The following is a 14,501-nucleotide window of genomic DNA, read 5'->3' as shown; positions in this document are numbered from 1 at the left end:
GATTCGGCTCTCATTTTATTTGGAAATTCTTTTAATTCCCTACACCTTAAACTATCTGTGACAGACAGACCTGGTCTCAGACCTCAGCTATAGATGGTTATTCAGAGCAATTAGGGATATGATCACTGATCTTGTGTTTAGTGCATTTCTGATGTGAACACAGAATTTAATACTCCTCAGCAAGTGATTGCTCCGCATTTGTGCAAAGACGTGACTGAGAAGTAATGGAGGAAAATTCTCTGAGTAACTAATAACGAAAGAAAATGCTGCAGATGCTGGAAATCTGAAAGAAAAACAGAAAATGCTGAAAATACACATCAGGTTTTCTAGGATCTTGTGGACAGAGAAATAGAGTTAACGTTTCCGATCAATGAACTGGAGGTTTTTACCTTTACATCTGCAACTTCCCCTTCCTCTATACATCTGCTACATCTCTTATTTTATCCAGTTCAAATGAAAGGTAATCAACCTGAAAATGTTAATTGTTTCTTTCTCCACATATGCTGCCTGACCCACTGAATATACCCACCATTCCCTGCCCTTATAACTCGAATCACTAGAACGAGGTCTAAATGTGGCCTGCTGCACAACTTAAAAGATTTTGGGTGCAGCCACCCATAGTTATTATTATTAGCTCAGTTGGAAAACAATATTATACCAAAGCAAGAAGTGATCAATACTGTTGATGTTTCACAAAATACAACAAAAAACCTTTCCTTTCCAAGCAGTTAAAAAAAAAGTGTTTCATATTTAGCAGGTTACTTACAAAATCACAACCATTTATTGTGACGTTGAGTAAAAGGTTAAATAACTGCACTAAATGCCAAATATATTATTTCAAGAAGTTTTGAGAACTCGATGAATCTATTGTGAAAATCATTACAAACCAAAAGCAAAGACCTACAACCGAAGGTCTAGACTGAAGAAAGGAGTGATGGACGACGTTCATCTGAAACAGAGACTTTTATCCTTTTACGATCCATATTATTTTTTTCCTTACACCCCCCTTCCCCCCTGTGTTTGCCTGTTGCCTGTCTGGTGTGTGTGTAGAGGGTGAGGGTGAGTTAAAGAGTGGGATGTTAGGAATCAGATAATAGTTAACCAATTGTATTTGTTGCCTATTTACTCATAGTTATTGTTATTAATAAAAATTAATTGTGTTTAAATTTATAAAAGCTGGTGACTGTAGTTATTGGGCAGCCAAAGACTAAAGGGTTTGGGTATTTTCTAAGAATTAATTTGTTGTATTGAGACTCCGTGTCAAATAGGGCTGGAATTGACCATGCACTAGCCCTGGGTGCCATAACACACAGCACAGACAAAGGAGCAGTGCCAGTTCTTTGAAAGAGCTATCTAATTAGTTCTACTCCCCTGTTTTCCTCTATAGCTCTGAATATTTGTCCTCTTCAAGTATTTTTAACAAATTCCCTTTTGAAAGTTACTATTGAATCTGTTTGCATCGCATTTTCAGGTAGTGCATTCCAGTTTGTAACAACTCACAGCTTAAAATGATTAAAATATCACCTCTGGTTCGTTGTCAATCATAATACATCTCCACCCTCTGGTTAATTGGCCTTTCTGCCACATGAATATTTTTCTTCTCTTAATCTTCTTTGCTCTAACTGGACCAATCCCAGCTCCTCCATACAACTGAAGTCTTGCCTCCATGCACACCACCATCCAAAAAGCACATTGGGCACCCACAGAAAGAGATTGGAGAACTCTAAAAGAATGGTTAATGTCAAACTCCAAAAATAACCAAACATTTTCAATCTTTATTGCAAAATTGAGGACACCTCCATGACTCTTCCAAAGTTGGTCATCCTGAAATTGATGAGTCTTTTGTTGCAAGGTGGTGCGAGTCTTTAAAACATAGATTCTAAAATCCTGGCTGCTTTTAGTTGCAGAAGTGCACATTAAGAGATTCTTTCCCAAAGCACAAAATGCAGAAAAAGTTATATTTTGAAGTAAACAGAAGGTAAATGGTGTAAATCTGAAGAAATAAGCAGAAAGTTTGCAACTACAGCAGGACAATCATCGGACAAAGAAAGTTTTAATTTTGTGTTGTAACCATCAAAGCCAGCATAGCAGATACTGGATGGTATTTTCCATTTACACATACATGAAAGCTCTCAATTATAATTGTATCACTCAACTTATCAAGAGAGAATTGCTATTTGATTAAAAATAAATCATTCCATTCAATACTGTACTGTCAGTCAGAGTTTTATAGCTGTTGTAGTGGGGTATAACTTGTATTTCAGTACAGATGACCTGTTGTTGCCTGGTACGAATTGGATAACTTGACAAAAGACCCAGCACAGCTCCTTTTGTGATGGATCATTTTAAGATTGGATTTCAATAATCGTAACTTTATAGTCTCCAAATCCAAAACAAATGTAAGCAAAAGTTGCTCCCCTATGACTCTTGGGAACTGAAAATTAAACACACTTGCCCTTTATTGATCACAAATAAAAGAAGCAACATGTGCATCAAATATACCAGTCTGACCGCATGTGTTGCATTTTTACCACTACAGTATAGCCACAGTAGCATATTGTGAATTACTTTTTCACTTCTAGAACAGAATTCTAGAACAGAATTACAAAATAAATAAGAGCTTCAACCTCCTGTTTCTGTTCAAGCAGGTCAAAGGTGCCATTAACATTATGACTGTACTAGCCCCTCAGCTGGGTCCCACTGCTGTCTGACCATTGTCAATCTCCATTCAGGTCTTCCTGTATGCAGTGTCACCATCTCAGTACTAAATAACCACATGGCATTTTTAAAGAGTTTAGTTTTTTAAATGTAATTACATAAATTGTATCTGGCTTATTAAAATAAAAGAGCTTTTAATTCTTGAAATACCAAAGAATAAACTGCACCATTATCAGTCAGTTGCTAATTGGCAATCAGACATACAGAATATATTTTCTTTAGGTTGCTTAAAGTTGAAGCTGAAACTAAAAAAATAAAATGAACATCTTGTTTTTCATTTTCTTTTCCCAGCCAGTGGCTTCAGTGTGAGTGCCAAGCCAGCACCTGCCATAAACCCTGTTTCTTTCGCATATCGCTTAGGATTGGCTCGCGCTTTGTCACGCATAGATGAATCATCCGTTGAGGCCCAGAATTACTACAATGAAGTCATTAAAATGGCACCAGAGGTACTGCAAATTAACCCTTTTGATGTTTTTAATCACCCAATCTCCAGAGTGTCAATAACCAACTGGGGCAGCATAGTTCTTTGTCATAAATTATTCAGACCTCTTTATGAGGTATTTCCACCAATTCCACCCACACTCATACTGGGATACTACAGTTATACTGTAGTGGACAGAGCAAGAGCTACAACGCTAACAGTTATTCTCTTTGAGTTTGGTTTGTTGTATGTGTTCAATCACTTTATTTTTCTGTCTGGACTTAGTGAGATTTCTCTGTCAGTTTAAAATAGATTTCAGAACTTTCTTCTGAACCAAAAAAAAAGGTGAGGTAGGGTTACTGGGTTACAGGGATAGGGTGGAGGTTTGGGCTTAAGTAGGGTGCTCTTTCCAAGAGCCAGTGCAGACTAGATGGGCCAAATGGCCTCCTTCTCCGCTGTAAATTGTATGATTCTATGTTACTCTGCACATCTTTGGGTTGTGGAGGTGTGACCCACGCAGAAACAGGGAGAATGTACAAACTCCACACAGACAGTGACAGGGCCGGGATTGAACCCAGGTCCTCAGCGCTGTGAGGCAGCAGTGCTAACCACTGTGCCTCTGTGTCGTCCCACTTGAGTGTGAGATTAACCTTTACAGAGATTATGTACGTGAGTATATGATTGCGATTTAAACATGAAGTTAAAAAAGTGAAATGACTTGTGGTTTTCAGGTGCATGATGCTTACATTGAGTTAGCAAATCTTCTCCTCAAGACTAATCCCCTGCAAGCTGTGGAGATTTACAGCAAATTTCCCGTGAAACCCCTTACCACACAAACGTTTGATGATGCCTTCATTACTGGAGAGATAGTTCGTCTTCTGATGAAATACGAAAAGTATGATGACAAGCGCCTAGGCCCAAACCTGATTGCATATGGGAGAATAATGGGATTAGGTACGTATATACTTACTCTAGAAAATCGCAATATGGACATGCCTTATCTTTCTCATTAAAATGTTCTATATGCTCCAAACTAAGTATCAGAACAGCACAATACACTGCTAAATTGCTAACTTGTCAACATGTTTACTAGTGTCAATATTGCTCATATTGTGCTAAAACCAATGTGCTTTGAGAAAGATTTGCACAGATAAGAACCCATCCAGCAGTTTAAATCTACTTCATTCAATTCATCGGGTTATGAAGACACAAAGGGTGGGTTTGTTAAAAGGCAGAGTATTCTCTATATTTTAAAGGGATTTATCATTAGTGTCTCTGCTCTCTGTATCAGATGTTTTAAACCTACTGGTCACAGGTAGCTAGGGGCTGGATATTTTGTGCAGAATTCTCTTCAAAGCTTTATAATGAAGCTTGTTTCAGTCATATATCGAATGAGAATTGTGTCATAATGAAGAGCTTTACATAAAATGGCTGCTACCAAGTTACTTCTGCTGCATAATTCACAGGATTATCCTTCTCCCTGGATCTGTAATGATTTGATTACCTGCAAATGCTCGCATTCCAAGCATTGTCCAGCATCTCTGACTTTGTCTGTATAAATGTTTCTGGAACATACCTCGTCATTCACCTGAGGAAGGAGCTGTGCTCCGAAAGCTCGTGTTTGAAACAAACCTGTTGGACTTTAACCTGGTGTTGTAAGACTTCTTATTGTGCTCGCCCCAGTCCAACGCCGGCATCTCCACATCCACAGCATTGCTGAGACATGCCAGTTAGTGTGCACAATTAAACAATGCAATGGTTCAGCAGAATATGTTTATTTGTGAGGGCATGTTAAGGAATTAAAGCTATCAAGGGCTGATTAAGTCAGGCACTGTGTGCCTGATCAGTAGCTGAAAATAATTAAAATTTTATCTTTATCCACATTAGATTTAATTCAGAGAAAATCCAAATATTGACTTTGAATTCCACTTTCCTTATTTCTCCTCATTTAGAATGTCTTAGTTCAAATAGTCCCATTTAGATTGAGTTTGTTCTAATAACGTGTTACCTTGTGTCCTCTATGCAACATTGCTTTGCAGCTGCCATCGAAAGTTACATCAATGCTCTTGACCGGAAAATGAAGACTGAACTTTTGATGAAAGTCTATGCAGGAATCCACGACAAACCTATTGATGATAAAGAACTTCAAGCATTCTTCACTTTCAAACATTGGATATAGGCTGCTTTGCTATTAGCAATAAAGTGTCACACATCTGCAGTCTGCATTGAAAGATTTTGGGGTTATAAGTCAACCCTCTGAACAGAATCATATGTTGTCAAAGGTTTTCAAGGATTGTTAAATTTTATAGAAGCAGCAATTTGAAGTGTTTTCCTTCAGTTTATTTCACTAAACGTTCCGTATGTTCAACAGAGTTATGGTTCATATCATCATTAGCATTTCAGAAGTAAATGTTTCTTAATAGACGCTGATTATATGATAAAACTGTTTATACAAAACAACTTTCAGCATTATAATTTGTTGGTTAATTTCATTAATTTCCTGAAACTGGTATTTGTACAGAGAAAAGTTGAATACAACTATGTCTTGTACTATGAATGCTTTTTAAGAATCTATTTTACCACGGCCCTGTCACACAACTGCAACACCATTAACTTGAGTTGACCATGTGTTTCAGATGCTGGTAATCTTGCAGTACACTGAAGAATCCTCAAGCTACTTACACCAAAATACCCATATACCCAATGCTTTTTTTCAGCTTACTATACTATACTTTGAAAATTAATTTTGAATGAGTCATTTATTTGTTACCTACTACTGACTTGAATTAAATGACTGAAATAACAGAACATTTGTTTCAAGTGCAGTCAATCTCGAACAAATTTATAAATTAATATGAACATCTTGGGCGGGATTCTCCGTTGGCTGACGCCAAAATGGTGAAACATGATTGGGCGGAGAATAGGTTCCGACGCTAAAATCGTGGCAGGTGCCGATTTGACTCCAAATCGCAATTCTCTGTCACCTCGACAGCAGCATAAATGTGGTTTGGAACACGCGCACCATTTGCATTTCATTACAGGGCCTGACACAGTATTCTCCGGGGCCTCTGCGATGCTCCGCCATCCGATGGGCTGAGTTCCCGACGGCGCGGTTCACTTGTGCTTTTAAAAATCGTGAAACCGGGGTCTTGGCTACTGAGGGAGTCCAACATCGCCATAGTTTGCTGACAGTTGTGCCGCTGGCCAAGGATCTTCTGCCATGGTCAGGGGCTGGCCAGGAGGTGGGCTGTGGGGTTGGGGTGGACATGCACGGACCACCATTGCTGCAGCTGTCAAGGCAGCCATGCAGCTAATAGCCCATTGTAAACTTAGTGCCATGTGTCGTATTGGTGTTTCCCCCCCAGGCCACCCCCCCTAGTGCTCTCTGGCCCAGCCAACCCATCAGCGGGCTTGCCGCGCTCCAGCACAACAAGTGCCAGCTTGTTGACTGGGATTGTGTGTGGGGATTGTAATGTGTATAGCCGGCTGCAGCTTGTCTGCCTCCTGAGTGTCAATCTAGGACCCGGTGAATTCCGCACCATTTTTCATTGGAATCGATTGTATTCCATTTGGCACCGGTGTAAGCCCCTCTACAGTTGCTGAATCGGTCCAGGTTCAGCGTCAGTTTTGCTGTCTTAAACATCCACGACTTCTGCGTCGGCGTGAACACAGTCTCAGAAACGGAGAATCCCACCCCTTATGTGTGGCCTTTCCTTCCCCATGCAGGTACCCTCTACATCAACACGAATTTTGATAACTTAGCCTCAACTATTCCGCTAAAGATATTTAATTGCAACCGCTCCATCTTAGCTCTGCCTCTCTTTGCTAGGTTTTGCCCATTTTCATAACTGAAGCATTCAAAGAAAATGCGCAATTTATCTATGCCCTCATTAATTTAATCTTCATTCTGGAGTTGGCAACCAGTAGAGAAAGGAAAAAGAAAATGCAACAAAACTCCCATCCCTACACTACGGAGTTAAATATTGATGCTGCAGTAATCTGTACTGTCTTTAAAATCAAGAGTAAAAACTAAAAATTCTCAGATCTGTGGAAAGAGGAACATTTGGTGTTTCAGGTTTCTGACCTTTAATTAGAACTGGAAGGTGTTAAGAGATGTCACAGATTTTATGAGGAACTGTGGTGTAGTTAGACAAAGCACCTATCCAATAAATGCAAGATTCTAGGTTCAAATCTGATTGATTTGAATCGGCTATTGGTTGTTATGACTTCAAGGAATGAATAGTGTACCTGACTGAAATTTCACTTCAATGTAATACTTAAAATTAACAAGTTGCCTTCAAGTAAATCTGCACAGGAAAGCATCAAAGCTTTGTTAGGATACATCCTTCACCAACAGTTTCTACTGTCTGCTCTGTCGATCGTTACAGGCTCAGAAGGGACAATGGCAAGTTGGGGGACATCTGGAGCATCTCACTATCAAGAGTCTGGAAAATCCAGTGAAAGTTTGTGCACCCCACCCCCTCCCATTCAGGCCACAAGAAATGATTAGCACCCCATGTCTGGGAGCCTTGGGTTTAAAAAACAAGAATTTAGACCCCATAGTCTTTGGGATTCAGCCTGGACCCACAGGTAGGGGTAGCACGGTAACACAGTGGTTAGCGCTGTTGCTTCACAGCACAAGGTCCCAGGTTCGAATCCCGCTTGGGTCATTGTCTGTGCAGAGTCTGCACATTCTCCCCGTGTCTGCGTGGTTTCTTCCGGGTACTCTGGCTTCCTCCCACAAGTCCCTAAAGACATGCTTGTTAGGTGAATTGGACATTCGGAATTCTCCCTCTGTGTACCCGAACAGTGTGGAGACTCGGGGATTTTCACAGTAACTTCATTGCAGTGTTAATGTAAGCCTACTCATGACAATAATGATTATATAAACCCACATCCCACTCCCACCACAAAAATCAACATTACACATTACAGCTTCACTAACTTGGTACCTGAAGACTGGAAATTTTGGGTGTAGAGTTCCAATTCAATTCCCTGCTCCTTTATCTCAATGGGACTATCTCAAAATCCTAGCCAAGATAAGGGTCGATCCAATAATCGTTTATGTCAAGGGTCTGCCAGAACACACCTGGACTTTCAGGTGTTAGTTTAAAAGTAAATATTGCAGTTTAATATATGAACAAAGCTGATCAACATCTGGTTCTTGGAAAATTCATGTTGTTTGTATAATTTCACAAAAATCTAATACCTGGGCAAAGGCATCAGAATACAAACAAGTAAAACTATACTTATCCTATGGTTAACAAGTAATCCAGTACATGTCTAGTGGGAGTACATATGAAATCCAAAAACGAGGGTGCAATTATGAGTGACTGTCCTCAATGGCTGTGGTAGCTGAGGGAGCTAAATAGATGTTGAGGTTGTGATTAGTTCCAAGATATTATGTCCAGATTGAGAAATTGAAAAAAGAACAGTTCGTGGTAGACCTGATAATAGACAAGTCTGCAGTACCGTGTTGATGATTGGCCAGCCAGTCCAACTTGCCAATTAAACCTAAAAGGCTAGTAAGGTTATCAAGGGTTGATATGTTTCCCATTTCCCTCCATATTGGTTGGTCAGAATGGTTTTAGGTGCGGAGGCAGGAGAAGCTTTACCAGTGCTAAGTAAAATTTATTAAATACATATTGGGAGTACCCAAGCCAGAACACAACCACCCAGTGCCTCAAGCTCTTTTGTCCTTAGTGTGTTCCTACATTTTACATTCTATTTGGCAAACAGAAATCCTACAGATCCCACAGCACTATTCAAAACAGAAGGAGCTTTGTCAAATATCTACACCTCAAATATCATCACACCTACACAACTGGTCATTTTTGATTTATTGTCTGTGGGACATGTTAGTTGCCAAACCACATTTCTAAATAATCCATTTTTGTGTAGCACTTTGGGACAGTCTGAAGATATGAATGACACTACACTTTAAAAGCAAAATACAGCAGATGCTAGAATCTGAAACAAAAACAGAAAATATTGGACTGACAGCAGGTCTGACAGCATCTGTGGAGAAAGAATGGAGCTAACGTTTCAAATCTGGATGACCCTTTTCCAAAGCTGGAGAGAACTGGAAAACGGGTCAGATTTATACTGCAGTGGCAGGATGTGGGCGATGGCGCTGGATAGGGGGTCAGATAGGTGGAGATTGACAAAGATGTTGTGGACAGTGACAAAGATGTTGTGGACAGAAGATAAAAGGAATGTAAATGGAGGTGATTAAGGCTAAGAAGGATGATAGTGGCACATAAAGAGATTAGAATATGTGAATGTCATAACAAAGGTGAGCAGTGTGTCAAAGGGCAACTCGGAACAGTTGGCCCAAGTGGAGTGGGGGAGGGGGAACAATGGTGAGGGAAAAACTGATAAATGGAAGAAATGAAAGTAAATTGATAGAAATAAAAATGGAGTGAAGGTGGAGGAGAGAGTTCACAGTCTGAAGTTGTTGACCTCAATGATTAGTCCAGAAGGCTGTAACGTGCCTAATTGGAAGATGAGGTGCTGTTCCTCCAGTTTGTGCTGGGCTTCACTGGAGCATTGCAACAGACCGAGGACGGACATGTGGTCATGAAAGCAGGATGGTGAGTTGAAATGGCAGCGACAGGAAGGTCTGGGTCCTGCTTGCGGACGGACTAGAAGTGTTCTGTAAAGTCTGCACTCAGTCTCTTCCAATGTAGAGAAGACCACATTAGGAGCAGCAAATGCAATAGACCAGGTTGAAGGAGGTGCACGTGAAGCGCCTCACTTGAAAAGAGTGTTAAAGCCTAAGATGGTGAGTAGGAAGGAGGTAAAGGGGCATGCGATTGCATGGGAAGATGCCATGGGAAGAGGGTGAGGTGTTGGAGTTGTTCGGAGGAGTGGACCAAGGCATTCCGAAGGCAATGGTCCCTGTAAAATGCTGACGGGGGAAGATGCGTTTGCTGGTGGAATCATGCTGGGATTGGCGGAGGATGATTCTTTGAATGCGGAGGCTGGTGGGGTGAAAAGTGAGGACAAGGGGGACCATATTCTGGTTCTGGGAGAGGTGAGGGCAGAGGTGCGGGAGATGGGTAGGACACAGTTGAGAGCCCTATCAATCATGGTGGGTGGGAAACAACGATTAAGGAGGAATGAAGACACGTCAGCAATAGTTTTGGAAAGTGGCATAATCGGAACAGATACGATGGAGGTGAAGGAACTGGGAGAATGGGATAGAGTCCTTACAAGATGTGGGGTGTGAAGAGCTACACTAATTAAATTGTTTTCAAACAAAAAATGGGTTTTCCATGCATACCAAAACACTCAGCTGGCAAGGAAATGGTGGCAGAGAACAAAATGTAACTCTAGAAATGAAGTTCCAACAAACATTTGAAAACATTTTTCCATTTTGTACATTTTATTTGAGATGTGTCAAATTATCGAGAACACTTTTCTAATGCAAGTGTACACAATAATATTCAAAATGTCTGATAATCTCAGGCAAATAACAAACTCAACTTTAAAACAAAATCAGCGAAGTAAATATCTGTAAGAAAGGCTTTTCAGATTTATTTCATTTACAATTGTAGACAAAATAAAACGTTTGAACCATACTCCGAACTAGAGACCAGAATAACCCGACAGCCTTCTTCCTTTACTGGAGATAGTGGCAGAATTTAGATTTGTCCTGCCCGTCACACATAACAATGGAGCGGCAATAGGAAATAGTTTGTATCCAGGTTATTTGACATATGGCAAAAGTCAAAACCAGTCTTGCTACAGTGAATTTTGCACTAATCAGGAAGCAAACTGCTTGAACCAATGAGGAATCAGCCTTTAAGCGGTTCTCCAGACCAAAAGGCTTTAAAGAACTGAAACTTGCAGGTTTGTGAACTTCAGGAAAAGTGGAGGATGGGGGTCGGAACAGTGATGGGAATGTGGTGTCTCACATTAGTGTGTGCGTATGGAATTCTCACTTTTATATATGGAGCTTGCACTCTGACATAATCAGCCCAATCACTGATTCTGAACACATTCAACCTCAGCTCCCAAGGTTGAATGCCCCTATAATGTGAACACTTTTCAGCTGTATGTGCAATTTGACAAGAAAAATCGCAAACCCTTCAAAATCTATTTTAATGTAAATCTTTGAACTGAAAGCAGAATAGTCACACTTTGCCATTTCAAAACTTTAATTCAAATTATAAAATGGATAATTGTCCTTTATAACAAAATAAATATTTTGAACACTCAAAACACATCTTGCAGAGGTCACTTAGCTCAAGCATTGAGTTACCGGCCGGAACACAAACAGCCAGCCAGGTTTTCACTTCACTCAAGCAATCTCACTAAAGCCACTCGATGGAGAACCATCAGAAGAGAAATGTTCTCAAGACGAGCAATGGGATATGATCCACACCCCAAAGTCTTCTGTTGGTTGATGACACAGTTCAAATGGAGCACTATCACCACCATTGTTGAACGGCAAGAGAATATTTGGTACAGAACGTCCTGCAAAGGAAGGGGACAAAGACAATAAATAAAATAGCCTATCTTGCAATTTATTTTTAAATTTTTTAAAAAATGTATTTATTACAAACATGTATCAAAACAGGTTACAGTAAATGAACACCCCGGGAGACATACTTCCCAACAATCAACTACAGTCTATACAGATTTTCCCCCATTTTCACGCTCCCCCATCACGCGCCAGACAGCTCCTCAAACACGGTCGCAAACATCCCCCACCTTTTCTCAAACCCCCTTGCTCAGCCCCAATCAGCACCCTTTTCTCCTCTGCAATATTAATTGTTGTGATTGTTTTGAGATTTGGCATTCTTGTGTTTGTCCTGTCATATCTTGTGCATTTCTGTTATGCTGTAAGGCATTTGTATTATGTCTTCTATTCCTGTGAGTAAAATGGAACCAGTTGTGGTGTGGACCAGTTTGCAGAGCTCAACACCAGTAGGAACATGAAATACGGATGGCATTGGGACAAAGGGAGAAGAATTCTGACAAAAGACGTCAAAAGCAGGGATTATACAAAACTTTCAAAAAATAAAGACCAAGCAAAGATATACACACATCGACATGTCAGACACGTCACTGAGGCAGTGGTTCTCCACTAGTAACCCTGTCTATATAAGCTGATCTATCCGAGACAATGGCCTCTCGGATATGTGTGAATGATTTTCTTCCTGCCTGACCAAGGTACAGAAATCACATCAGGTCTGGCAGGGACCTGGAAAAACATCCCCTGCTGAGACCAGCAAATGCAGGTTGTCTTTGCATGGCCAGGGTGGGATTAATAACCCAATCAGATGACTCGATTTAAGATATTACCTTATACATGGAGACGTGGGTAAGAAAAGGGTAATAAAGCCAAAGTCCTCAAGGACATCACAGCTGCAGCCAGGAAGAGTGGCTTGGTCAGTCACTGGAAGTCATGCAGAAGAATTTGTTCAGCGGACTGACCACTCGGGACAAGCTCCTGCACATGGGTCTAATTGAGCAACTGGTTTTGTAAGTATTACTATTGTTTAGTGGGTTCATAAAGGTTCCCCAAATAAAGTGGAAGTTGTTTCACATCATTGATATTGATTATGTTGTCCGGACTTGACAGTGATTTGAGCCTCCCTGTTTAAGAGTCTTACATTCCTGATGAGTGCAAAACAAAAAGCTTCAGAAACATGTCTCTCTTTTCAGCAATATAAATATCAGTTTTAAAACGCCTCAAAATTATCATTACATTCATCGGAGATATTTTATATTCCACATAAGACACACTAAGCTGTTAGATGAGATAGCCATTTGCGTGATACCTTGGTTCATTTGTTAAACTCGGTTAAGTTTGGTGGCAATCAGAACCCGTACTGTTTGGTCAAATGCAGCGCAGACACAGAGGCCCTGCTTGTCCGGACTCCAGTCAAGGCTCCCGATAGGCTGGGTGGAGACGGTCACATTTTGGAGCAATGTGACTGTGCCTGCGACTCCCATGTCGGTGTTCTCAGAGTCTTTCTTTGAACGCTGGGCAGGATATTCACTGGGAAACACAAGGAGAGGCACACATCAATGTAGCAGATATTCAGTTTCAACCATGTCAATCGCCTTCCGTCTAAGCAGCAAAGTAATCACAGATGATACAGCACAGAAGGTCATTCAGCCCTCTGTGCCTGTGCCGGCTCTTTAAAGGAGCTTTTCAATTAGTCCCACACCCCTGCTTTTTCCCCAAATATTCTTTCAAAATGTAGAATTTCAGTAAATCGTGCTTTCTACAACTTTTATCTTGCATACCATGGAGCAGTCATTCTGATTTTCGAGTTAGACAGGCTCCTTTTATTAACAATTCATATGAGCAACTGTACATGATGTTAAAAACCAAAAGCCTTCCAAACAAAACTGAATGGGCTAGACGAAGGAAACAATAAATAAGGTTAAACTCTCTGCATCTGTCATATAAATAATAAACCACCACGATCTTTGTCTGTATCTGCTAGGAAATTCCAATGCAAAGTTTGCTTAAGTTTAAAAGCAAGAACCACTATCAACCCATCTCATATTGTGCACAACCTCTTTGTCCATTCAATCCCAAAATAGAAACTAGTGCAGATCTGATTATACAAAATAAGAAATTAGAAATTGTTCCAAGATATCAACTTTTATCAGAGCTTTGCTCTTACCACTTAGGCTATCGTCACACTCTTTAATGTACAATGACTATCCACCATATTACAGGTTATAGTGTCCAACACAAACGGATATCTGCTTCTGGGATACAGCAGGGTGAGACTGGATCAGTAAACCTTCAGCACAGCTCTCCAATCCTCTGTGAGCATCTCTTGAGCTGAGATTTAGGGAAACGATTTTAAATTTACATAAAAATGCATTATGCATGTCATATTCCTGCATTTCCATCAGTTTGATGCTTCAGGAAAAGCTTACCGAAGAAATACAGGGCGCGTTTCTCCGCTGCCTACGACGGGTCGGAGAATAGCGGGAGCATGACGGCCCGTGCATGCGCAGGTTTGACGCGTCTGCGTGATGACGTCATCCGCGCATGCGCGGGTTGGAGCCGTGGTCGGAATTCTCCACCACCCGGGAATAGGCGGGGGCCCCCCGCTGCGATTCTCCGGCCCGCGATGGGCTGAAGTCCTGCCGCTGTCAGACCTCTCCCGCCGATGTGGTTTAAACCACCTCTGTGCCGGCGGGAGCAGGCGGCGCGAACGGGCCCTGAGGTCCTTGGGAGGGGGGGGGTCGATCGGACCTCGGGGGGTGCCCCCACGGTGGCCTGGCCCGCGATTGGGGCCCACCGATCGGCGGGTGGGCCTGTGCCGTGGGGGCACTCTTTTTCTTCCGCCACCGCCACAGCCTCCACCATGGCGGAGGCGGAAGA

At 41.3% G+C, this 14,501-nt stretch overlaps 2 protein-coding genes across 7 annotated transcripts in view; one reads left to right on the top strand and one right to left on the bottom strand.

The window, feature by feature from the left end:
* Nucleotides 1–5,944, top strand: part of LOC119971545 — a 189,266-nt gene extending 183,322 nt beyond the window's left edge. For 5 of the 6 annotated variants that reach the window (XM_038807223.1, XM_038807241.1, XM_038807231.1 and 2 more), the window contains 3 exons: nucleotides 3,010–3,164; nucleotides 3,871–4,093; nucleotides 5,179–5,944. In XM_038807223.1, the coding sequence (XP_038663151.1) occupies nucleotides 3,010–3,164; nucleotides 3,871–4,093; nucleotides 5,179–5,318 (518 nt within the window). In that variant the 3' untranslated portion in view covers nucleotides 5,319–5,944. Of the gene's footprint in view, nucleotides 1–3,009; nucleotides 3,165–3,870; nucleotides 4,094–5,178 lie in introns of those variants that run through there. The other variant, XM_038807260.1, reaches the window with a different exon arrangement.
* A 4,559-nt stretch (nucleotides 5,945–10,503) lies between these two features.
* The window catches only part of wdr92 (WD repeat domain 92), a 38,435-nt gene continuing 34,437 nt past the window's right edge, over nucleotides 10,504–14,501 (bottom strand). The window contains exons 8-9 of the mRNA XM_038807199.1: nucleotides 12,931–13,151; nucleotides 10,504–11,620 (exon numbers count right to left, since the gene is read on the bottom strand). Of these exons, the coding sequence (XP_038663127.1) occupies nucleotides 12,944–13,151 (208 nt within the window). The 3' untranslated portion in view covers nucleotides 10,504–11,620; nucleotides 12,931–12,943. The remainder of the gene's footprint in view (nucleotides 11,621–12,930; nucleotides 13,152–14,501) is intronic.

Source organism: Scyliorhinus canicula, chromosome 1 (assembly GCF_902713615.1).
Source record: "Scyliorhinus canicula chromosome 1, sScyCan1.1, whole genome shotgun sequence".
In the NCBI taxonomy this organism is placed as follows: Eukaryota; Metazoa; Chordata; class Chondrichthyes; order Carcharhiniformes; family Scyliorhinidae; genus Scyliorhinus; species Scyliorhinus canicula.
This window is presented reverse-complemented; position numbering and strand designations above follow the sequence as displayed.